At 31.5% G+C, this 27707-nt stretch overlaps 2 protein-coding genes across 2 annotated transcripts in view; one reads left to right on the top strand and one right to left on the bottom strand.

Moving 5' to 3' along the window:
• Positions 1–27707, top strand: part of LOC128988772 (potassium voltage-gated channel protein Shaw-like) — a 317384-nt gene that overhangs the window by 70401 nt on the left and 219276 nt on the right. The window lies entirely within an intron of this gene.
• Positions 6481–14700, bottom strand: LOC128988771 (uncharacterized). Its single transcript, XM_054410389.1, has 5 exons — positions 14626–14700; positions 11986–12227; positions 9953–10084; positions 8055–8204; positions 6481–6727 (listed from the first exon to the last, which is right to left on the bottom strand). Exons 1-5 carry the CDS (start codon positions 14651–14653, stop codon positions 6506–6508), a joined length of 774 nt encoding a protein of 257 aa, XP_054266364.1. The 5' UTR covers positions 14654–14700; the 3' UTR covers positions 6481–6505.

A 27707-nucleotide genomic window follows, 5' to 3' on the forward strand; every position in this document is an offset into this window, starting at 1 on the left:
TTATAACCGTTTTGAATGGATAAATAAATAAAACAATCAATAATTAATATAGTCTTATATAGTATAAGCAATATATATTAGGACACATTTAAACATAAGAAGAGGCAAAACATGCAAAGATGAACAAAATTAACTCTCTCAAAAACTATCATGTTCCTTTGAGAATCTGGTAATAATTTTCAAGAAATTTGAGAAGACTGTAAACGGTTAACATTAGTGTGATAAACAGTTTATACCATGTGATGTATGTTTATAACAAGAGTGGAACTTAACGCAGGAATTCACACATTGTTGAAGATGACGCGCTTGGATAGATGTGAAGTGAAGCGAGTTGACGTTCACCGACGACGTTAGTGCTGAAGGGGGGGAGTGTGCGTGTGTGTGTGTGTGTAGATGTGTGCGTGTGTATAGATGTGTGTGTGTGTGTGTGAGTGTCAGAGTGATTACGGATGAGAAGAGGGATATAAGTACGTTGTATATATACTACAAGTGTATAAAGTCTAATTATATGATTATATATTTTATAATTATAGACATCTCAAAAATAGCCTAACAGATATACTGTAAGAGGACTAAACCTTAAAATTGTTTAACTGGTAAATATTAAAACATCAACTGGAAATAAGTTTAGAAATCCTTCGAAAAACATATCCTTATCTTTATTAATTTGTACGTGAAGTATAGCAATCACATCTATAAAAGCCAACAATCCTCTACCACAAACATAAGCCATAAAAAAACGAATGTAAGATGCAGGAGAGGATTCGAAAATTATAAATTGAATAACACGTTTTAACCAAACTCAATTTCTGAGTGACTAGATGGATAGGTGGTCATAGTATTATCATACAAATCAAAAAAGATTGCTGGTATTATTCCGGGAGGTGTCGATTTTGGAAATACCTTTGTCAATAAGCAGTTGATATTATCTAACAAATCGACTTTCTTACTATAAAAAACAAGAATGGCGAAAAGCAAATAGAGAACCTAATTTCTTAATTGAAATTTTTTTTTATTTTTTTATTACACCTGGAGATACTGTAGTAGGATTAACGTGAACGGAAAATCTGTTTGAAGATTTATGATTATGTTGGTCGGAGATATTTAGTATGTACTAAAAGACTATAACATTAGGACTTTGATTTAAGGACAACCTGATTATTTTATAATTTTATCAAACATAAATGACCAATGTTGTCATACTTAACTTTATAGCATGCTAATAAACAAGAAAATGTTTTGATTTTTACAAATAATCTTTGTCTATTAATATTATTCTTGATTGTCATTGTTAAGCTGGGTTTTCCTAGACGCGGAGTCGGCCAGCGGAGAGCGGACAACGGAGAGCGGAATTGAAATTAACATGGCATTCCGCTCCGCTGCTAGGAAAACAGTAACATTAAATTACCTAAGACAAGCTGAGTCCGCTCTCCGTTGTCCGCTCTCCGCTGGCCGACTCCGCGTCTAGGAAAACCCAGCTTTATGCTACTATAGATGATGATATATTGTCTGAGAAAATTAAGTTTGACCAGGCTATATGTGTCAAGTTCGTATAACTTATTGCTCACCCACCCGTGTAGTTTTTTTCCATATATTCAGCAAATTATCATACTAAACCGAGCAGAATTTTCAACACTGAATACTAAGTGTAAGACTAGATATTCATTGTGGTATGAAACTGTATTGATGTTATGTTTGTATAACATTTTTCTTGATGGGGATTAAATTTATACTACTTAATTACGCATGTATTGGGGCTACAGTACCAATAGAAAAAGATAAGTTATAGCATCTTTGGATGAAAATATTTGTCTTAGAAAAGTAAGTGCATTCAAACAGTTAAGATTCTAATAAAAATGTATAACATTTTTAACTTACATTTTTCAATAGGCAAAAGATTATTTTACAAAACAGTTTTTTTCAGTTATCCTCAACATAATGTGTATAACTAAATTAAAAGTTCAAAAAAGTCAACATATAATAAATTGTTTTTAATGACAAGCGCTTTCGGAAACTATGTTTCCTTCGTCAGGCTGTGATTTAACTGGTACAAAAAGTAAATATTTAAAATAATTAATACATTTAAAGTAAAATTAAAACAGCTAATAAAAAGGATATTGGAAAAAAACATTTAAAAAAATAATATTTTGAAATTTGGATATATTACAGCATGGGAATGATAAAAAAAACAGACCAAAATTATTTTTTAAATAATTAAAACGGCCCAATTATTAACTCGATATTACCTAAAATAATTACATTATTTTACAACACTTATGAACAACACTGTAATATATCCAAATTTTAAAATACAATTTTGTTCGTATATTTTTCCATTATCCTTTTCATCATCTATTTTAACTTTACCTTAAATTTAATTAATTATTGTCATTATTATTGTATATTATAATTATTGTATATATAATTATTGTAAATTTACTTTTTGTAACAGTTTAAACACAGCCTGACGGTGGAAATATAGTAAGCGCTTGTGATTAAAACAATTTATTATATATTGGCCTTTTTGACTTTTAAATTAGTTATACATTTCGTTATGCATTGTCAATATCTCTAATATAAGTTATCACCAACATGATTATATTTTCACAATCATTTTTCAGACATTTAATCTGCCTACAATAACTTTTTTAACATGACTACAATAACAAAAATTAACCAGGAACACAGACATTTTATAGAACATTTAGCAGATAATAATAAAATGTTTTTAACGAGGACGAAGTATGAGTATTTCACTAAAATCCGAAACAAGGTATGGAATTCTTTTGAATTTGTGAGATTGACATACAACTGTTAAAGTTTTAAAACAAACGTGCTAAAATATTATCTTTTTAAACACGGGGATAATTCTTTCGTCCATCGTATACAAAATGTTATAAATTATTCTAGGAATATCGGATTTAGATATTTCGCCCGTCACTGATTTTAAATAAACCTTGTCTATTGTACAACGGTCACAATATGCATTCAGTCCTGTTGCTATGTTAGACGCTCCAGTTGACTTCATCCATGTTATCGGATGTTTTGTATGCGACTCTGAGGTGAGGCATGATACACATCTGTTGAGCATAAGCATAAATTTGGTCTTAAACCAAAACATGACTTACTTTGTATGCAATTTGCTAGGTGAATAATAATGAACAGTTTTTACTTTGTTTCTTATTTGTAGCCAACCGACTACTTTGCAATTTCAATTTAAAATTGTTTATGTCCTATGGAGCCCAGGATTGTTTTTCAAAATACTTCAGCCAAGAACTAGGGTTTGCAGCATTATCGCTTAGATAAAATCCATTGATCATTTGGCTGGATTTAAACTCGAGACTTCAGGGACCTAAGGTACGCGCTCTACCAATAGACCAGCTCGCTTTCCACATTGCAATTCTAATTTGAATTATTACCATTTCAATTATTTTGTCACTGAACGGATTTCAGTTACACAATTAATACCAAAATGACGTGAACAACTTCAACACCAATTGAAAAATATCTAATTGTAATACTATTTCTGTGCATTTCTTAAGGACAGTAGTAGTTTTCGTCAAATTACCAATACTGGATTTATGGTGATTTTATGGTCCCGAGTATACTTGTAAAATGATGCCCAATATTTATAAAAATCTATTCCAATATGTATCTTTTAATACTTTCAAATAATGTATTTACATATTGTTAATCATCTTTTAGAACATAATTTGATCCATGTTCAACATACATGATTATTAGTAGTAATCAAAATAATTAAAGAGTTTAATTTTCAATCTAATAAACCGATTAAATGTCAAACAGGTAAGATGTCAAACAGTTTAAAACACTCGTATACTGTCGTAAACTGTCGTTTTTTAACGACAGGTATTGGAGTTGTCCCCTCTTCTCTCCAAAGTTTTGAACTTTGATTAAGTCAGATACTTTCAAGAAGTCATTTGACCAAAAATACCTTTTGTCAGAAGTTCAAATTAATGGTTTGTCTCCATTCAGACAATGAGCAAATAAATAGACAATTGTGTAGTACAACAGGATTAGGAAAATAGTGTTATTTTTTATATAGGGAGAATTATGCATTCATAATTTACCACATTGATTTAGTCCACTTTAATGTAGTCTAAATTAACCATTCTTCTAAGGTTATACTACCTGAACAAAAAGTTATTTAAAACTATACGTATAAAACTTTAGGGATTTTTTGGTGTGCTGTTTGAAGAAAAAGTATAAAGAATGATGAATACATATTAAATACCTTCAAACTGTTCCCTTAATTTATTAAACATTATGAAAAATAGAATTTGTATTGATAATCAAAAAGAGTAGAGATAAATTCTGAAAAAGGATTAAGAGGTACAAACATTTTGAAAAATCCATCTCCACTTTGTCCTAGCTAAAACTCCAACGTGATCTTTGAAACTTTTAAAATTGGAATATTTGTTTCGAACCATGGATAAATGAGTTACAAATAAAATGATCAATTTTTCAAGATAAGAGTTCACATGAACGTATCAATTTCAAAAAGAATTCTTTTTTTAGACAAATATGGATTGTTGATGTTAGTTATAGGTAGAAACCCCTAAAACATGTTATAATATGATAAATGAAGACAATAAGGAACTTTTGGAGCTCCTAAATTATCTCAAAATTTCAATTGACGGATTGATAAACTTGCAGCCTTCCTAAGACAAATTGTCATTCATATTTAAATTTTTCCCTTAATAAGATCTGATTTTTAATTTTGTTAATTTAAAAAATATATAAATACAGTATAATGTATTTTAATCAATTTTGTTTTTGAATTTACCACCGTAAATCTTTTAGCAACTGTTGTTTATAAATCTTGAAAGGTGTTTAAGTAATCCAGTTCTACAGGCAATACTGTATTCCCTCATAACTTTGACTTGGGCTTCCAAAATTGCAATCGACTTGAGATAGGCCTACTCGTTAAAATTTAGTGGTATATTTATGTATCATTTACTTATGCCGTTCAGTAAGCCACATGGGTTTTGAGTCCGTGTGAACTACCCTTTTGTAAAGCTCCCAAGACAAAAAAAAACACATAAAAAACCTTCCCAGCAATGTGTTGAAATAAAAGTAAATGAAAACTCCATTATACTGGATGGACTGAGAGTGGATGAGTAAGTTTTAGTGGCTTCACAAGAGAAAAATATAAAGGCGTTAATACAATAAGGTGGCGTTGGTTTTAAGGATTTATGTTGACGTTTATTGAGACAAGCCTGCACATGTGCTCGCACGTTTTAAGGCTTTTGTTAGTTATTTATTATGGTAACCGAACAATTGTTCATTTTCAGAAAAGGGCAACCCTGGTTTAAACTACATTGATTACTTCTTAGTTTTTTAATATTTTAATATTTACTTTCTTACATAACTTAAAACAGTATCTATTAAGATTTGAAGCTTCACAATTATTTTGTACATCACATTAGTGTTTACATTATTAATCTGCCCGTAAAAGTCTGTTTACTGCACATTTACTGTAAATGACTATTACGCTACCCTTTTACCATTCAATTTTGTACCTTTCAACTTATTTTTAGTGATGGAGAGATATTTACTAACCGTGAACATTTTCATTTCGAAACGCAAATAATGAAGTTTTCACAACGTTTAAGGCTCTAGAATTATGCTCAGAAAGATTTCCCAAAATAGTTCTAGAAAAGTACAAAAACCGAGCTAAAGCTGGAGAAATAATTTCCATGGAGAAACAACTTGAGTACTATGAGTAGTTTAATATTTTCCCAGCTAGGATTGTTTATTATTTTTATAACGTTTTGATGCGTTCTTCCCTGATTCCAGATACAAGATCTATATTCGATACAGAAATATTTAGCATTGCCCCAGAGTGATTACGAAACCAATGAATTTCCTTTACTTTCCCAAACATTTCTTTGTCCAAACATTACTGTACCCGTAAACCATAAACCTGTAGATATAAACTAAAGCACTACAATCAATCAATTAAATTAGTTAAATCAATTAAATCAATTATTTAAGATGGGGACGCCACTATGTGCGTTTTTTAACCAAAATATGAGTGAAGGATGAGTGTAGAATGAGTGACGAGATCTTGTAGTCTTGTTAATGACTAAGGCCGACATATTCCTTAGAAACAGCTGTTAATAGCCCTTACAGCCAATGGCAACTAAGGGACCTACAGTTTATGGTGGAATCCGAACCAAATTTACTTGTAATTAACGAATTGGTCTAATTATCAGGGTAGCTCTGCGGATAGTCGTACTCACTAGTGCGGACGTTAATCCTCACCAGGGAGCATCGCATCCACAGTGCATGACTATAAACATTGACTATTAAATATCCACAATTCGTGACCTCCTAGTAGCTGGATTATAGGACGACGCCACCATACCGGTCGTGTTTAAACCATTTTCATTTGAATAATTTGTATTTGAGTATAACGTTTGAGGGAAATTTTTTTCATTTTTTTCTTCGGCCAGCTTGTGATTATTGATTGCTGATTTCTTTATTTGCGCAGCTCTGCACCAGTAATGTCATAGAAATGACTCGACACATCCAGAATGTATTCTACAACATTCATGTAAGCCCTGAATACGATCCAGTCACGTACATATCTGTGCATCTCACTCTCAATGTTTCTGTACTCTTGATCCATTATACTTCTGTTTACCATTGGGTATGGTTCCAATTTTCTTCTATTCAAAAGGCCGCTGATTTCACACAGCAACTGCAAAAATACCATATTTGTCATTGATATAGTTGTTAGTTCTATTAGCCTTGTGATGAATGTTTTTGTATTATTTATAAAACAATTTACGGTAGAATTGATGCATTGATTTTCAGTATCACTGTATTTATTTGCCCAAAGGAATTATTATAGAAACAACTTTAGCCGTGTATCGTGAAAATACTATCAACTACGTATACCCTAAAACTTTAAAACTTTAAAGAATATTTTAGATTCCAACAAACAAAATCTTAAAAATTTAAGCTATTAATTTTCAATACTCTGGACTACAAACCATTACTTAAACCTACAACGTAGAAGCTCTTAATCAATAAGGATTTTCCAAGGTAAAGGCCCACCTCAGTTGTTTATAGCAAAAGATCAACATTTACACCTTCAAAACCGATATATAAAAAGTACTATCAGAGAACCCGTCCTTCGTACGGGGTTAGCGTATTAGTAAATGCTTATTGCAGTTATATACTCGTACTTTGCGTTTGAAATGGGAGAGGACACGTTTAAACAAAATTTGATTTACTATAATTTACGGTATATTATGGCACATCTACCATAGCCATAATCTTCTGCCACTGCACCAAAACAATAGAAAAAGTAAAGTTCTTTTTTTAGCTGCTTTTTGAGCTGCTTGGTTCCAATTACCTTTATTAAATGCAAAATCAATTAACAGTGCTGCACTATAATGCTGAACCTTATAACCTTTTAATGCTTTTAAATATCATAGAACCAGCTTGTTATATGTAGTTGAAACAGCTGGCGAAATTCTTTAATTCCTTTTGCACATAAGATTAACATGGAAAACACTACAGCCACTGGGGTGGTGCCCGAATGTTTTTTTAGATAACAATATGTCTATATGTTAATCAGAAATGTGAGCTATCATCATACCAAATTTCAACTCAATCTGGCCAGTAGTTAATGCGTGTTTAAACTTCAAACAAACAATCCTACAAACGAACAAACAAACACACAAACTTTCACATCTATATATATATATATATATATATATATATATATATATATATATATATATAAATAATCCAATGTATGTTTGTTTGTTTGTTTGTCCTTTATGGACTCCAGAACCGCTCAAACAGATTGTAATGAAACTTTTAGGCATTATTAAGCATTATTCAAGGATGGTTTGTGTGAAGTTTGGTGCAGATCCCTCAAAAGGGCTTTGCCCCAGTGGCTCTGGAGTTTCCCATGTTAACCTTATGATTTCTTGGAAGTTAAAATGTTTCCATCTTGTAGCAATAACGTGAAGTAAACGTATACGTATGTAGACGTGTGTAGGCTACAGACGTACCAGATTGTTACTGTCAAACATTTCTGAAAACTCCTTTTTGTAATGCACATTTCCCTCTGCTTCGTCCAGTCTATTGTCCCACACCACTTGCTCCAACCCCACAGCTAAGATCTCCAGGTATCTCTTTGTATCTTTTAGGAACTGGTCCAGCTGAAACACGTTGCAACTGTTACTCTCACATATCGTCCAGTGTATGGTCCCACTCCACTTGCTCCAACCCCACAGCTAAGATCTCCAGGTATCTATTTGTATCTTTTAGGGGGGTAGCGGATTTTTATCCCCCTGGAATTTTACCCCCTGGGCAAACGTGACGTCACAAACCAGAAGGTAAAATTCCGGCCGCGAACTTTTGAGTTTCGCGACATCAGCTCGATGGATTAAACGCGGAATTAAACATATATTTTCACGGTTGTGAATTTAATCAGAACACATCAAATTATAAAAACCTAGAGTGTACGGCCCGGATTTTTACCCCCGGAATTTTACCCCCCGGATTTTTACCCCCGGAATTTTACCCCCGGAATTTTACCCCCTGGATTTTTACCCCCGGAATTTTACCCCCGGAATTTTACCCCCTGGCCAGATATATAAATTAGTGAGAATGATTAATTATCTTCATTCTGTTTTAATTTAATAGTAAACATTTTGTTATGAAGTAGCCTATATTAATTTATTTGTAATATTAACTAATCGAACAGGTTTTTAATTTCAATTTTGAGATTCTAGTATTAAGATTCGATCTTTGAAGCCAACAGTTGGTTAATATGACGTATAAACAATCAACTGAGTGATAATTGTTTCGAACATTTCTTTACAACAACAAAAAAAAAATAGATAAAGATAGGCTACTAAATAATTAAATGTTTACAATTAATTAAAAACAGAAATAAGAAAACCAATAATTCAATTTCTAAAATCGGCCAGGGGGTAAAATTCCGGGGGTAAAATTCCGGGGGTAAAATTCCGGGGGGTAAAAATCCGGGGGTAAAATCCGGGGGGTAAAAATCCGGGGGTAAAATTCCGGCCCGTACATCTTCAGTTGTCTAAGCGCTAGTTATATGGACAGGGGGTAAAATTCCGGGTTTTATCGCTAATCTAATTAATCACGCTCTGGCTATTTTCATTAGACTTCCAAATCCGCGGGGGTAAAATTCCGGCCGCGAACTTTTGGCCACTCAGGTTACTACGTCATAGTGACGTCAGCTCTGCCCAGGGGGTAAAATTCCAGGGGGATAAAATTCCGGCGACCCCTTTTAGGGACTGGTCCAGCTGAAACATGCTGCAACTGTTACTCTCACATATCGTCAGTTTATGGTCCCACACCACTTCCTCCAACCCCACACCTAAGATCTCCAGGTATGTCTTTGTATTTTTTAGGGACTGGTCCAGTTGAAACATGCTGCAACTGTTACTCTCACACAACGTCCAGTGTATTGTCCCACACCACTTGCTCCAAACCCACAGCTAAGATCTTCAGGTATCTCTTTGTATCTTTTAGGAACTGGTCCAGCTGAAACATGCTACAACTGTTACTCTCACACAATATTTCGTTCCAAATACATACTCGTGTCTATATTGAAATTCGTTATATGTCAGGTGAGTAGTATTTGGCCAATACTATAGTCAAATAATTGCAGGAACATAGTCTATTTGGTATTTAATCTGCTTGAATAAGTGTTTTGTATGTAAATAAGCAAAGTCCTGATTTCACCAAAACTAAGCATTTCACCGTTTCAAAAACATGAACATAGAAAAAAATGATGGACTAACGAATTATTGGTATATTACTTCGGTTTTAATGGCAATTCACAAGTTTATATTCTTTCTAAATCGTGTTGTACATTAATATGGTCCAACATATGTTGTGGAGTTGAGTTTGCAAAATTTACAACTTTTACCTCGAGTTTTTCCAAGAACCCTCTGTTGGTTGGTTCTCCCAATTTCTTTGGTGGTTTTGGCAGCCAGTTATATTCAAGATTGCTCCAATCGTTCTTGTGTGTCTTGTAATCAACTTGAAACACATCTCGAACCTAACAAACGAAAATAACGGCTAATATTGAATCGCTAATATATCGCTAATATGTAAATATTGTATTTTATTTTGTTTTGTTGACGTAGCTAATGCATTTTATGTTAATTTTGCTGAATAAACGACTTATGACTTATGACTACACGAATTAAACTAGGTATTTGTACTGTATTTAGTAGTATAAAACTGGAAATAATGACAACAGCATTTCACAACTTTACATTTTATGTTTATTGTTTGTTAATGTTGAGGAACTCATTTAATTTTGAATGAAAACTGTTTAGACCTGTTCAAAATATATACATTTTAACAATAAAGACAGTAAAGACTCAAAAATGCTATTTATGTGTCTTATACAACGGAATACACGTTTGAGGGTGCCTACCGATATAGTTTTGGCAATGAGATAAGGGCTTTTGCTGGTGAGTTATTTTGATTTAACACCCAAATAATTTTGATGGTCAATAGGTGACTAGGATTATGTGTTATTGTGTTTACCCATATATTACAAGCTCTGATATGTTAAGAGCACAAAAAGCACACAAGCATTGGAAACAAATTAGTGTTAGTGTTGAGGGCTTGCACCATAGGGGCATGTTTTTAGCGAATTTCCCATATAGGGAATAAGCTATTACCGTAGGTCTCATGGTAAGACCTAGACCCAGGACCGATTTACTTTTTCGTTTTGAGGTCCCCAGAGGCCAAAAACACCATCCTTTCAAATTCATATATATATATATATACATATATATATATTTATATATATATATATATATATGTGTGTGTCCGTTAGCGTGATAACTCGAGAAAAATTGATCCGATTTTGATGAAATTTGGTACAAACGTGTAAATCTACATTTATTCAAACGAGTTCGCGAACTAGCATAATCGGACCATGGGATCAGGTGTTTATGGGGGGTTTTATGGGGTAAAAATGGGTTTTTCTCATTTTTGACCCTAAAAACTTTAAATTTATAAATTTCTCTCTAGACCATTTTGAAGAGCTTAAAAAAAACAAATAATTTAGTATATTGACGTGTTTTTGAATGTTCATTGACTACGGAGAAAATTAAAAAAATTGTAAATTTAAAATTCTCATGTTATTTTTATGGAGAATAAATAAACTGTTCTAGTTTGCTTGTTTATGGATATATTTTAATCAAATTTGGCAATTTTGTTTATTTCATACTAAGCTATCAATACTACAATTGAAAAAACACACCTCAACATCTTCCCTGTAGCAGCAAACCTAACTACTAACTAAAATTAATGTTATTTAAATAGGAAATAAATCTGAAAATTTATAGGGAATATTTTAGTAGAAATCAAGCCGGGTAAATGGAAATTCGCTTAGTATGCAGGTTTGCTGTGACGGGGGTATTTAAAATTAGCATGTTTAGCCACCATCTTGAATTGACCGGGTATAACCCTCTTAAATCAGTGCTCACTAGGCCAAGAAATACCATTATCATCCAACACTTTATTAGAAGTATAGGCTATATTTCTTTCCGTATGTTCCCTATAAAAATTTTCTGTATATCTGACTTTTGTCCTCCATTATTTAATTATAATTGTTTATAATTATTTATTTTTAAATACCATTGTATAGAGTACATATTTTAAGTCTGTTTGATATTAGATTGATTGATGTGTCCAATAGAAATTCAATTTTTTACTTTCCACTGAATATACATATACTTTTTACAAAATGTAAAGGATTTAATTTTTTGGTTGTAAAGTAAATAAAGTTGCTTTTGATTTTTTGAATTTAGCGGTTACAATATTATTATAGAAAGTGTTTTTACACCGAATACCACAGATAAGTGTTTCATGATTATTTTCAACGTCAAAGAAAGGGAAAAGGTTTATTCCTTTGGTATCAGCAATACAAACCATACTTACAAATTTATTGCGGAAAAGTTCGTAATAATTTCGTGCCTCGTCAGCGAAGTATTGCAGGTCAACGAGCCAAATGATGAGGTTTTCCTCGGTCAACTCCCTGTTCCCCACCTCTAACCAAGGGGATGGTGTGGGGTTGGTACAGTTAGGTACGCAGCTACAGGGGTCCAGCCATTGCATGGGGGTGCTGGGGTGGATGGGGTTGCGGAACACAGGGCTCCAAGAAGCGAGGGAAACCCAGCAGACTGAAAATATCAAATATGACAGAACATGTCAAACACCCGTCAACCTAATGTCAGAGGGGTTATGCATAGTGTGACACATGAACTGTATAAGCTGTATGCACCCTGAATGTGATATAACATAAAAGTCTTTTATTTGTTACTTTAATAATATTTACTAGTATCTGAATATTTTAAGTAATTTTTTGCGTTCTTTTTTTGGTGTCTTAAGATTTTTAACGTTTTTTACATTGAATTAGCACTTATAAATCACACATCAAACTATAGAGAAGTTAACAAAGATTTAACTACTAACCTATATATGTTTCCAGCATTATGAGGAAAAATTCATTTAAATGACGTGTCAGAATCTGAATTCTGATTCCATTAACAGGTGAGATATTATATAAGCCCCATTTCATATGGCAACATAACTACTTTGTACACTTACTTGATACATGCTTTTAAAATTTCTTCAGAATTAATCATAATTAAACGTTTTTTTTTTTGTAGCATTTTATATTTTTTCACACTTTATAAACAAATTCAAGTTAGTATTTTCCCTTTTTAGCTCTGCTCAATCATGAAATTTTCTAAACATGTTAGTTCAGTTTTGTCAGTTAAACCATAAATTTAAATATTTTGCAAGATCCTGTAAGGAAAAGAGAAGACAATTTGATTGGCCAGGGTAAGTCAGTCATTGTTTGAAGCACATGGTCTTCAGCCAATCACAGGGTTACCTTGGTCAGACAAAACTTATCACCCTTCTCGTCCGGGCTCAGTTGTGCTAAACCAGTTGTAAAGTAAAGTATTAGTTTGTTAGTTCACTTGGTCAGTTACCCCACGTTTTGAGTAAGTCTTTTAAAAATTTTAAATTTAGTTAGTTTTATTTTTGATATGATAACAGATGTCCTCTCTATTTTGATAAAATCTCATTCACAAAGATTCTAATACATTTAACTTTTTTTTAGGGCTCATGATTAAAAAGGAATTTATAAATTTAAAAAGAAGTCAAGTTTTTTTAAAGTATATTATATTAAAATATATCAATCATTTTCACACTTATATTGATACATGCTTTTAAAATTTCTTCAGAATTAATCATAATTAAACGTTTATTTTGTAGCATTTTATATTTTGTATTTTTTTGGTCACACTTTATAAACAAATTCAAGTTAGTATTTTCCCTTTTTAGCTCTGCTCAATCATGAAATATTCTAAACATGTTAGTTCAATTTTGTCAGTTAAACCAGAAATTTAAATAGTTTGCAAGATCCTGTTAGGAAAAGAGACGACAATTTGATTGGCCAGGGTAACTCAGTGATTGTTTGAAGCACATAGTCTTCAGCCAATCACAGGGTTACCTTGGTCAGACAAAACTTAATCACCTTTCTTGTCCGGGCTCAGTTGTGCTAAACCAGTTGTAAAGTAAAGTATTAGTTTGTTAGTTCACTTAATCAGTTACCCCACGTTTTGGGTAAGTCTTTTAACAATTTTAAATTTAGTTAGTTTTATTTTAGATATGATAACAGATGTCCTCTCTTTTTCAGATTTTGATTAAATCTCATTCACAAAGATTCTAATACATTTTATTTTTTTGGGGCTCATGATTAAAAAGGAATTTATAAATTTAAAATGAAGTCAAGTTTTTTTAAAGTATATTATATTAAAATATATCAATCATTTTCAAGAGGAGATTATCTTTACCTGCTTTTGGCATTTACACAAATTTTTACAACCCAATACATAAAAATATATTAATTAAAAACTAGATCATGTGGGCCTAGTACGCTACAATTTTATCATTGCTTCAAGAAACGATCCATTTGGTGGGACCCTGCCAAATTCACCCAAAGAGATGACACATATAACAGTTATGTGTGCTGTAAAAGCTAATTTTCCGATAAAGTACTGTCAGAAGTGTCTGTGTGTTAATTGATGCGTCCTAACCAAACCCTTTGAAACCTTAACATCGAGAAACTGCCCTCGATATTTTTGGTCAGGTAAAATCATTCATTCATTCAATATACAAGCAATTATACTATAATAATTATATACTAAGTAAGGTATGAAATAACTATTATATTGCTATATACTAATAATATTTAGATATCATTTGAGATGGTGACGCCTCCTATGTGCGTATATTAACCCAAAGGAATGGAGGGTGATGCCATGGGTAGCTTTATGACTAAGACCTGATGTTTCATTAGTCAGGACTCTTAAAAGCCTATTCAAGGACAACTGGTACAGATTTAACCATCAAAAGGCTATACACCTTTCTGAGGATCGAACCAGTGAACATTAGATTACCAGGCGAGCACTCTAAACTAAGAGCTATTTAATTAGTAATCGATGAAAGCGTGGTTAATTGAAGCTAAATAAATTTGACGACAATAATAACTTTAAGCAGAATTCTTACCACTTAGTAACAATAATATTAACTTCATCCTAGTTCACGCACTCTATAACTATACTGAATAATATAACTATACTGATCAATAATCTTTATCTCTAACTGTATGCGTAGCGAATAAACAATTGAACATAATTTACTTAATGACCCTTCAGTTGTCGTTTGTTCCAATATGGTTACCGTTATAAAGTCATTACTATGTAATGTTCATCAACTAATGGTGCATACACTTAAATTAAATGTAGTGCTAAGTTCAATAGGTTTGAACAGTCTTGTTTTCATTTGCAATTAAATATACTATTGAGTCGAATTGTTTTAAATCTTCTTCTGAAATATGTGTCTTCTTATTGTATGAATTAACAGTATTCACATTTTGGAACTTTTTTTCTAATGCCTCTTCTTTCCTCTAAATCCTACCAATTATTAATTGCTTTTGGTTTTGTAATAATGTCGGAACTCGAGGGTTTGAATTAAAAGATGTTTATTAAGAATCAAAATAGTAAAATACTTAAATGTTTGATATTAAATTGAATCACAGTTCAAGACATACAAAAAGGTAAAAGCTATAGATAGTTCCTGTTATTTTGAGAGTGTATATAAAATCAGGAGAGTTGTTTAAAAGCGGTTTTCAGTATGTAATTGATAAAATGTTGGGTCTTTTGTTTTCAAGAAAACTTTGCCAGAATTTGCTCCTCCTTTTGTCTACTGATGTCCAATAATGCCAAGTGACATGTCTTCTTTGTCTTATTTCTGTATTAAGTGAGCTATTCGTTATTCTTTTCAAAGCAAATATTATGTTACACACTAAACTGGACTCATAGGTGATTATAAACAAATACATGTTTACAAATAAAATTTAAAAAAATAATTCAATACATTTTTGAACAAATTGAACTTATTATGGCTTTGTTTGTTACTAATTGTTTCTGATTTCATGGTGAACAGTTTTTATTGTATCTGAGAATTATGAGGTAAATGAATTTCAAAAAAGCAGTTTTCTTCTAGAAATAGTCTACACTTTAAGTTATTTGTTTTTTTTTATTATTAGTACATTCAGGGTATTAAGTAAACCCACGATAATCCGTGTAGCTACAAATCGTCTCATTATAATTTATAGTTACAAAAAAAAAAAACTGTTTATGACACTTGAATAACTAGTAATACCCATTTTCACTTTGCTTGTTTAATCAAGAATGGCATACCGTCAATTCCGTAGCATCTAAAGTTTGAGTAAAACTAATTGCTAAGTTCGAGCTTTGTAGTAATCCTTCCTCACTAATGGTTTACCAATACTCTGATGAAATTAACTTTGTTGATGTTGAATCTACAAAGGGTTTATTTCTACTCTACAAAATGTAGTATCTAACATTTTGTATGTGCTACGTGCCTAATACAGTATGTTACGTATCCTACTTTTATTATCCAGTTTTCTATTTTTAAATAATAGATTTGTTCTATTGAATATTGCTTAAATAAATAAAATGTACATTACTATTAGTCTCTAGAACCAATTGTTGGTCAGTAGCTTTTTCTGTGTTAAGTTTAAATAGCGAATAATTGAGGATTTAAAATCACTCTTTAAATTATACAAGGTGGCAAAAAGGTTTTGGGACGTATAAATATTTTGGAAAATAATAAAACTTGAATCAAAGTTACTGAGTAGATAAAGTATAACTACACATTATTCAGTGATACGCTATCTTCTCAGGGTACTGCCCAGTAGAACATTAAGCATAGGTTGACATACAAATCGATACTTTGGTCCTTATTAGAAGAATACAATGACGCGTACAATACAATACAGGCCACGACAAAAATGGCAGCTGTTCAAAGAGGTTTTTTTTTAATTATACCCTAAAAAGTAAATATAGTTGACATGCACACCGAATTAAAGATATTAGTGGAATAGAACACAGCAAACCCTAACTTAAACGAAAATCGAGTCAAATATGGCAGCTGTTTAAAGATTTCAAGAAACTTGCTATATAACACCAAGATTTTATTAGAAAAATCTAAAATTTCTAAAAATATTTGAAAGCTCAATTAGGAAAAATAACTAAATTTGGGAAAATCTTTATAAATTTGGTTATGGAATCTCAAACTACTCGTATATTAGAAACACCCTGTTTGGGAAAAGTCTAGATGCCTAGTATTGCAAAATAAATGGTTTCATAAAATTATTCTGTAAGATCATAGTTTGAAAAGTGTTTATATTATACATTTTAGAAAATATTTGGTATATTATTGTTTAGTATTTAGTCTATTATTTAGTTAATAGTTTTAAAATTGTGGTTTAGGGACCTAAATGGTTTTGTTTCAATATTTTGGCCCAACTATCCTCACCGGCAATTATAACTATGGGCCACACCTGCCCTACATGTTAAACTAATTGTGAATAACCAGTAATTTTAAGTCCTACAGAGAAAATTCGACATATCTGGCAGATTAAGCGTATTACAATTAAAAGCGTTTGTATTAACTTGAGAGCCATAACCTACTTGAGCTAAATAACCTCAGAGGAAACTACAGAACGTTAAAGAAGTATAATTAAGGTCCCTAAACACTCAAGCTTGTAAAATATTCTACAAAAAAAATGGAATACGTAAGAAATAAACCTTTTATGCAGAAGAAAAAGAAAGGAGGGTAAGAATGTAGGCAGATAGTATTATACGGAATACATAAACATTGTTTTGACAAAATCTTACGTAACAGAGGAATTCCATGGCTTGGAAATTGAGTTTTCTTGTAAACCATTGGGGGTAGGATCACAGAGGGGTATACACCACCAATATACATAAACCGACCCTTTCTAGCATTAAGAAGAAAGGTAAAACAGTAACTCTGCCTTATTTCAGTGTTTTTCTCTTAAATTCAACTTCATTTAACTTTACCGGGTAAGTAAACGTTCAATATAGTGTCCAAATGTTAAAAGCTAACAATAGTTTATTTTAGTTTGTAGTAACTTGCATGACCAAGGTATTACGACAAAAATGTTATCTTCATTCTGTAAAATATATCTAATACCGAATAACTGTTATTACAATATTGTAATGTGTGTCTCTTAAAATTGAGTGCATTTAAGTTTTCTGGGATATTTTTTGTTCTAATTAAATTTTGTAAAAGTTTTGTAAGTTTAACAAAATCAATCCTAAATTCGTTAAGCTTCTTTGTAGTTTTATACTAAATTAAATATCTTAATCGAGTATAAACAAAATAAAATAGCTGTTATACTCTGTCTGAATTTAATGTGCGGTTGAAGGACAAATTTGTTTTCCCCTGTTTTCTCCCTGGCCCCTGCCACCACCACATATTAGCCTACAGCTGATTCATACTGTTCATAATTTTACAACATGTGTCACTTTGTTTACATTTTAGTAGTAAACAACATTGTGATTATTATGATGATGTTTTGTGCAGTTTAATATTATTCAGTCTGGGTTTAATTGATTAGTGTTAATTAGAAATAGCCAAAACAGTGCAAAACTTAACTGGAGAAGGAAACAAATGCATTGCAGCACATAATATGGACTCCGAAGATTGTAATATAGAAAATATATCAAAAGATTATTGCAATGGATAATGCCAGCTACCATTCGAAACGACTTAACAAAATTCCAAGTTCAAAATCTAGAAAGACAGACATTGTGAAGTGGCTATCAGATAACGGTATTGAACACAATCCAGTCCACACAGTAGCAGAACTCCTTACCACCGTGCGGCAGCACAGGCAAGATTTTCCTCCACAGCACGAACTGGATGAACTGGATGATAGTGTGGATGAACTTGCGTTGCAGATGGGTCTGAGGTTGTTCGCCTACCCCCTACCATTGTCAATACAATCCCATAGAGCTAATTTGGGCTCAATTGAAAGGGGAGGTAGCGCGAAATAACACGTCTTTCAAAATAAAGGATGTCAGGAACCTTCTTGAAAATGTCATGAACCATAACAGTAGAAGACTGGAAGCAATGAGTAATTCATGCTGAAAATATCCAGGAAGAAGATTTTTTAAAAGAAGGACTGCGTGACGAAATTATGGAACCATTCATAAATCTGCAGGTGACACTGACTCTGGTGGCTAAGCGAAGATGATGGTGAACATCTACTTTCCAGTTATGAGAGTGAATGATGTAATGGAACGTTTCCAGTACTTTGTTAACGTTCACATTACATCTAACTTTTGTTAAATTTACATCATTGTGTTCATTTTGTAGTTTAATATATGTTTTATAAATAAAATTATATTTGTATATTTTTACGAGTTTTGTTTTCTATTTGGTGTGTACTCAGGCATATTGGGCTTTTATTATTAGGGATTTGAAATATTTATACAATTGGTAAACAATGAAAAAATGCAAAAACTTAAATATAGCTGTTTCATACAAATAGTTTAATTTTTGTGTATCTTTAAACATAACTCGTTCATTCAAATAGTATGATCAATTTGTTATGTTAGTTTATCCTCAGTAAAAGAAAATTATAGCAAATAATGTATGGTATAATAAAACAAGTTTAATGAAATGACTCCGTTGTTCATCATAACCTAATAGGTACATATTAAAGGCAAAGTAGGCCTACTCTGATGGTGTACACTGATTATTCAGGCATACACAGGATAACCCAATGGTTTTCATCCTGATCTGACCTTAGGGCTCCGCTAGAGACCTTGACAAAGTTCCCATTGCCGACGGTATTTAAATAATAACTAAATAAGAAGTGAAGAATCGCTTTAGAATTGTGAAACCAGTTCACCACGATATTAACTAATTTAATAATGTATAGTTACATTACCTGAACTGAAATTGTATTTAAAACAATCCATAAAAATTCAAAAGCATAAAGCATAAATGTTAACCCAAGATTATCTATATAACAACAAAACTTCTAGTGAAATTAAAATTAATACGTAGATTATTTATGTTAAAATTAATCTTCTTGTTTTATTATGTGTGTAGTTCAATCATAATAAACCAATGCTTCCTCAAAACCTGTCTGCAATATAAAACAGATGATTGTTACGGGTATTTTAGTGTAGAAAAGGGTAAATGAGAGGGAGATTTACCATAATAGGGAAATCATATGTTGAATTTCAACCGCACAATTATTTTAGACAGACTTTAGTATGGTGTTATTGTGTTAGTTCCAACTTTGATGCTTAAAAGTAACAGTATCGTAAAACTGATTTCACTTCACATTTCTGTGTTAGAAGTGGCTGAATGTAATCATGGTGAAGCAATCTATTGATCTTATAAGGTTCTAAATTAACAATTGTTTATTTTTATTTACTTGGCACGACAAAAAATATCTTCGTCTAGTATAAGCGATGGGAAGTAGCTATGTAACTTGTTTGTTGTTTGAACATTGGTGCTTAAAATTAATATTAATTACTTAGTTTTTTTATAAAAACTTTCTTTAACAAATAAATGTACTAAGCTCATGCCTAACTGCTTCGTCATGACTGAAAAAATAATTTTCAGTAGCGTGTGCTAAATGTCCTTTTCGTTGCAACTGGGTGTTATTTGTGATAACTATTAAAAATCGCATTGCGATGTTGTATATAAACGTTGGAGAATATATTAGAAACTAAATGATTTATTTAAAAACACCACTTGACTTTTTACATGTAAATGCTGTCTTCCATCTATGCTCAACTGTCTCTTGTAAATATAATAGCGGCATTCCACAAAGATCTTCGACAAAAATCTCGTAAGAAGAAAAAAGTCTAATATTTCCTTTTTGATAAAATAAAAGGATTGCCTTATCCAACCACTTATAGTTTCGTTCCTTAGAACTCCGTCAGGTCATTGTACGCAACCACATCATCAATATATTGATACATTGTGGTATGTCAAACGATTCTTTAAAATACTGTCAAAGTCACAATAATCGAGACTTGTCATGTTTATCAAATAACTAAAATGGAATAAAATGTGATAATACTGGTTGAAACTGTAAGGGCTGTCCCGCAGTGTCTTATTACTGTCACAGACTAAATAAAACAAAATTCTTTTTTTATACAAAAATGCCTTAAGTTAACAAAATACAAAAAAGATTTGGCAAGCTTACTGATCATTTAAGTAACAAAGTAATATGGATGAAAGTGTGGAAGAGTGTGGTAAGCGACTTATACTTGTACGTATTTCGTTGTTAGAGCTGCCAATGTGCATAAACCAAAGACTGTTCTTAGGTTCAATGGTAAACAAGGAAACTCAATTTCTGTTCCAAGGAATACTTGTTACACCGAAACGTGAGGTTTTGTCAAAAACAATGTTGTTTACGAATCACAGGTAATACTTTAGGCTTACATACTCAAACCATTCTCTCTCTACAGTTTACTTTACGCTTAAATACATCTTAATGGTCTTATTAGAAAACTTTGTTGTTTTCACCCTTAAGGAAACATATTATTTAAAATCCCTTTACACAGCGTAAGTGTTTAATATTGAGATTAAGGTGTCGTACAATTTTTATCATGTACAAGGTGTCATATTTGTTCTCATACTACTTCTCAAACTTAAGTTCTTATACAATATTATTCAAGCGAACTAAGTTTTTTAAGGTAATTAGTCGTTGATTGGGGAATATTATGTTTACGGCTTCAATTATAAGTTTTATGTGTACGAAAATTTGAAAATTAATAAATTTTTTCTCAAATTACTCAAAATTTAATAAAAGAAAATACTCCACTATAGTTAGTAAAAAGTATTTTGTATTTAGATTATTAACTGAGTATGTTTAATCTACTCCAACCTCCTGTAACGTTTTGAAATTTAAATGCATTACCTTTTGAATATACTTGGTTAATACTTTTTTTGTTATTTGAAGTGCAATAGATTTTCTGTTGTGGTACGAGTTTGTTCATAAAGATACGAAGTTTTTCATAGATTCAGTTATATGGGAAACCATTATAGCACTTCGAAATTGTTATCGGTAAGGAATGATGACGTCATATGTAAGGCTTATCAGACAGCTCAGGTGACATTGGAACCCACATATCTGAAACTATATTTTATATTTCTACTCTAAAATGGCAATTATAATGTTTATATATAAACTCTAACCATGCATATATCGTATATAAGATTTTCATCATAGAGCTTAGAGAGGAAAGTATTGGGTGTTTGAGATTTTGACCTTAATTTTTTTTACTTCATTAAGATGTCTAACAGTGCTATTATAAGCAAATTTACTATGTGTAAACATATTATAATACTTTTCTGAAATCCTAAATATCCTGTATGTTTAAGCCACTCGCATTAGCTTTTCCTTATCCTGGATTCTAAGGGATCACTAAATGTTCAGGATTAAAACGTTTTAAGGGATCCAAGGTTTTACTACTTAATTTTGCCTTTTGGGTAACTTAAATTCCAAATTGCCTATAACATATGTTATTATTTAAACACTGGTATTTATTAGTAACATCTGTTAAACTAGGCTTTTAAAGCACAGATTTGATGATTTACAATTGTTTTTCAGGACTTGTATACATATTTAAAACTGCACTTATGTAGTAATTTACTATTAAACTTTCCTTTACACAACTAACATCTGAACCATTAGTGATTTTGCTCTAGTCCGTGCCCCACCTGTTTAGAACTTAGACTCCGACTGTTTAGAACTTAGACCATCGTAATGCAATAAAATCTAGCATGTCTCATTACTAATAAATTCACACTAGTAATGAATAAAGGCATTGTAAATAGCTTAATTCTCTCTGTTTTTTTTACTTCTCTTAAATCACATCCAGGGTGTTAGCACCCAATTTTCTCTCTGTTAGAAGTTTGGTTATCTTCTTATCTTTATCAGGTACGCAATACTCAAGCTTAAAATTATTTGAAGCATTAACAAAACATAGCCAGTTTTAATTAATAATTCTACAATAATAATAACAATTGTAGCAATTCAACAACGCACAGATGTTCTGCCAGTTATCCTAGCAAAATCCTGATGAAATATTACATGAAACATCTTAATACAATAAACTGTACGTACTGTAATTTGTTTTATATTTACTGAGACTTCTGGCATATGCTCAATTCTAACATTTTAATGCCTGGTTAATACAAAAAAGGTCCAAGAACACAACATGCAAATATACAGTGTGTTTGTGAACTCTCTCGAAAACTTTGCGCGATTTTTCCTTGGGTTAATACAAGAATATTTTACATCATAAACATGGGTTGTTGGAGCCTCGTGTTCCGGCTGTCCGCCTGTTTGTGATTTTTATAAATAACCTTATAACTCCAGTTTTAATTGAGGTACAAACTTTAATCTCAACACACTTGTAAATCCTGCTGTGGTACACAAGCGTGCACCATTTCATCTATCTGACTAAGGTCATTTCAAAATGGCCGCCATCTAAAACTTTTGCCATCAGATTGCAAGAAAACCATTAGAGTTATAAAATAAACACATGAATTACCAAATGTAGGCAATTTAATGACAAACCAAATTACACCTAGACCTTAAAGATCAAACAATAAACAGCTGAGAAATTAAATATAATAATAATGATAATAATAATGTTTTTAATATTTGGTTTCCTAGCAATAACATATTATAGTTAATTATTTAAAAATTTACTAACTCAGCTGTTTGTTGTTTGATCTTTAAAAACTAGGTGTCATTTGATTTGTCATTATGGTCACAGTATTTCTTGTACTACTGATTACTATCTAATGTTGAAAGGACTGATAAACACCGAATATTGAAACAAAGGAATGCTATTAAAAACGCCAAGGATTGAGAACTTCGATTCTAAAGTTAAAAGTTAAAACAAGAGTGTCTGTTTCAATTGATCTTCTGAACTTTTACAAACTGCCTAGAAGTTTTCATTACTTCCCTGGCATATCTCATTATTGAATTCTTTCCTTCGGTTCTTCATTCCGACATTAAACGTTGTAAGACCTTAACAATAATCTGTATTTTCAATTGTGTATAGAATTTAGCTTGACTTTATGCTATTGAATTACACATAAATAGACGAGTTGCGATGTTTAATAAATTGGAGTAAATTTAATTGGATATCTCAATTAATTAACACCGATTAAACATTTACTCTGCTTTTTACTATTACTAGGAATGTTATAGAAGAACATATTTGTCATGTGTTTAATTAAAGAAACGATTATTGAAGATTGCGATTATAATGTTATCATTGCCAGATACAGGGGAGGTGATTACATTCATGTTGTTTTATTCTGAAAACTACAAATTAGATACCAAAATTTGAATCTGCAAGATTAAAATCATTAGAAATAATGGGGAGGAAAATTTGTTACGTTTACCTCCATTTGTAGTCAAATTAAATGTGCTGTGAAAACAAATGAGAATTCCAAATATTTCTGTCGTGCTTTGCAGAAGGTATCTCTGCACATATTTCTGTCCATTTATAACTGTTGCATTGTAAAATTGTGTTTAGTCATCAACAAATAAAATTGCTACATATCGTGGTACATTCCAGAAGTGTTTCATCATTGCCTTTACATTTCATGTTTGATTTCAAAACACAACATACAATTTTAAAAGTTTATTTTGTAAAATATGTACCAAGATATTATTTTTAAATGCGGAACTTTTGCTGGAAATTTATATTTTGTGAAGTGCCAGGAGGGCTGGAGAGCCCAAGGTAATATAGCGGCTATATTGCGATCGTGATAGCGTTGAAGAGGGGCTTAGCACTCTCCTAGCTTTATAACTTTTGATAAAACCCATAAGTTTTAAGCTCTCTAAGGTTTTTTAGTTCGTTAAATTAACAGTTATTAGATTTATTACTGAATTTTAGCCTTAATACACAAGAAGTATTAAATAATAAAAAATAAATCTGTTTCATTATTGATCAATAGATCTACTTGTTCTTGTTTCCATTTTTACCGACATTCTTGTATCTTGTAGATGATACTTATGTGGATTTATTTGTATCTTAAATTAGCAGGGATTTTATCAGTGTAGTTTTAGGGATATTCAATTTACTAGGACTATTTTATATTTTAATAACATACATAGTAAATTAGAAATAAAATGCTGGCTCATAAGCCTTTCAACTCGGTATTCCTAGATTTTATATGATGAATGATTATTAATCAAAATGCAAAAACCAATCAATAATCATTGTGTGTGTCCACACACTAATGACATTTTAAGTTTTGTCAATGCGATAGCTCCCAAAGACTCTAGTTTCAAAGTATAGTCCAATTGGACTATATTACCTCAACCCTTTGATAGAAATCACGATTGATTATTTGATAGCACAATAACAAAGGTCCCATTGTTAATCAACCTATTTTCTTATTAAACCAGCAGTATTTTAGATTCAGAAGCGAGTAATATCACCAATCGGTTACCCTCATAATTTGAATATATAAAACAGACACAATAATTTACTTTGGTGACAATATATTAATACAAGTTAAAACAATTGTTATCCAAAATGTCCCTCTCTTGTTTTATGGGAAGGGGTGTAGAAAGCCAGGGGCTTAGTCTTAATTTGAACAACCTTGAACTTAGCTCTATCTGCGGGATAAAGTCACGAAGGGAAATTCTATATGTTAATTTCTGTAATCTTGCTCCATTCTAGTAATCTGGCTTGCAAGGGAATGCATAATGAATGTTCCAACAGAGCAATTAAAGCCAAATAGATTAAGGTAGTCTATCAACCTACCTTTTATTACATTTTTACGATTAAATTAGTAAACATCTTTATTATTTGTGCAATACAAGAAGTAAACCCCATTAATATAAACCCATTTTTATAGTCAAATATAAAATTTTCCGTTGAGGAACGTCTTTATGATCAAATTTAAAACAAATGGATTTTCTATGAAATTTATCTTAACGATGTAACAGGTAATTTTAAAAAAAATGATTAATTATGAAACAAATTTGATTTATTTTCATTCTTTTAGTTTGGGAAAAATGTCACTTTCCGATTTATTGAATGTTAACATGGCTTTTAAAGCTTTTATAACTTCAACATGAGTTCGCTGAAGACCTATAACACAACGAGGAGTGATTTCCTCTAAAAGTCTTTTAAAAGTTCGGGGTAAAAAACTACGTTCTCTTACATGTTTAAAGGTTTTTAGTCTGCTTGCATTTAATATGATCAATGCTAAAAATCTCATTGAATAAATGTGTTTAAATACTTCCGTAATCAAAAGACTTGTGGTGTAAATGTTTGTGACATCGGAAATAGATTTTTACTTTTTATATCGATATATAACAATAAAAGTAACACAACAAATAATTTTAAATACGCTTATTTTATGGTTTTTATCTTAAACAGAACTGATTACAAGCATTAATAATATTAGTGAAAATAACATAAAACATTAAAAAAACTTGCGATATAAATTTGGATAACGATATAACCATAACAATTTCCTAGTAAAGAAATAGGAGTATTATATTGTAAGGAAAATGCGCGGTCTATGGTTAAAAATAAATATAGTTTTTTGATCATAGACCTTTAATAGGCAATGCCTTTAACTATAAGATCTATTTTTCACAATAACCAAAGTAAAATAGAATATTAATACATTCCAAAGAGTTAAAAGCTATCATACTGCCATCATCTGTTTATTCGTTAACATTGGAGATTCAGTGGTGTACTGGTAGTGCAATAAACTGCAAAACCATTGCAGTTGCAATGTACGATTAGTTCCAGATTCTACCACAAAAATGCATGTGTTCAATCTGCAATCTGGTTCCGTTTCTTATTTTCTATTGCTAAATCAGTTCAATCCACAGACCAGGGACTCATAAAAAAGACAACGTAAAAAAATCTGCCACTTTTCCAGTTGGAAAAAACTTAACAGTTTGACAAAGAATGGAAATAATTTAACTTTAGGCCACTGATGGTGGTAAAGTAGACAGATCGGGAAGGGTTCTACAATCACCTTTAACGATAGACTTAAGTGTAACTAACTACTGGAGACGCCCTTATCATCAAGAGCGCTTGTCGACGGCTTAAGTGTTGATACGCTTCCTACATAGTTTAGGCTAACACTGGTAAATCTTTCTATCACATCTTATGAAAGCTTATAAAACTCAGCAAAGAACCTTTTTACAAGAAAATACTAAGCCAGGTTTAATATTTTTTCTCTATAACCATAGGCAATAGATGTGGAAAACATTTACTTGCCTATATAAATAATTTGGTACCAGTTAAGGTTATTGTAATCATAGGCTCCAATGTGTTATGAAAATATTTGGTACATTATGAAAATTGTGGCATTTAATTATTTTAGATAATCAGGTTTATTCTCTATTTATGGACAATTTTACTAGCTTTACTAGCATTGTTTAAATAAATTACATAAGCTAAAGAAATATTTTTAGATGCCATTGAAGTTGGCCATGATATCATTTTAAAACTCGCAGCGAAACTTGTTAATACTAAGTCAATTGTTTATGTTAATTCTTCTAAATTGTACATAAAAACATCTTAAACATTACTCTTACAACATCACTCTTACAAACAAGTTTCTTCATGAAAAAAATTACAGCAATATATTCAACTAAAATGGAAGTTTGCCCATTTTGTAAATAGTGTTCCCATGTTTTCCTTCACGAAGTGAGGTTTGATGTAAAGTTCAAGGTGATATGACACTAATATCATTTTTATGGCTCCCCTTCGTGAAAGGCTAAGGTGTATTCTATATTTTGTATTAAAATTACTAAACCCAGCTAGTTTAATATTAGTTAATTATTTATTATGAAATCTATACAAAATTAGCTGTTGTTCATATTTACAAATTTGGAATAACAAAATAAATAAAAGGGAACGGTCCAAACCCTGGTCTTGTTACTATCTACACATTTGTTAGTTGGAATCATTCACAATGACAAATTCTATCTGGGTCTGAAAACAGTCTCGCTTGGAATAAAATCAGTGACCTTCAGATTTGAAGGCTAGCTGGACGCTAGCCATTTGGTAACCTGGCAATTTAATTGTTATAATGTCAAACAGAGTATTCATCGTTTATGATCCGATTTTGATGAAATTTGGTGCAAACGGGTAAACCTACATTTATTCAAACGAGCTCGCGAACCAGCATGACTATATGTGAACCCAATTTAGGGGAGGGGGGCA

This window comes from Macrosteles quadrilineatus, unplaced genomic scaffold, assembly GCF_028750875.1.
Source record: "Macrosteles quadrilineatus isolate MER2022 unplaced genomic scaffold, UCM_ALF_1.0 Scaffold_3__2_contigs__length_128488019, whole genome shotgun sequence".
Classification (NCBI taxonomy): Eukaryota; Metazoa; Arthropoda; class Insecta; order Hemiptera; family Cicadellidae; genus Macrosteles; species Macrosteles quadrilineatus.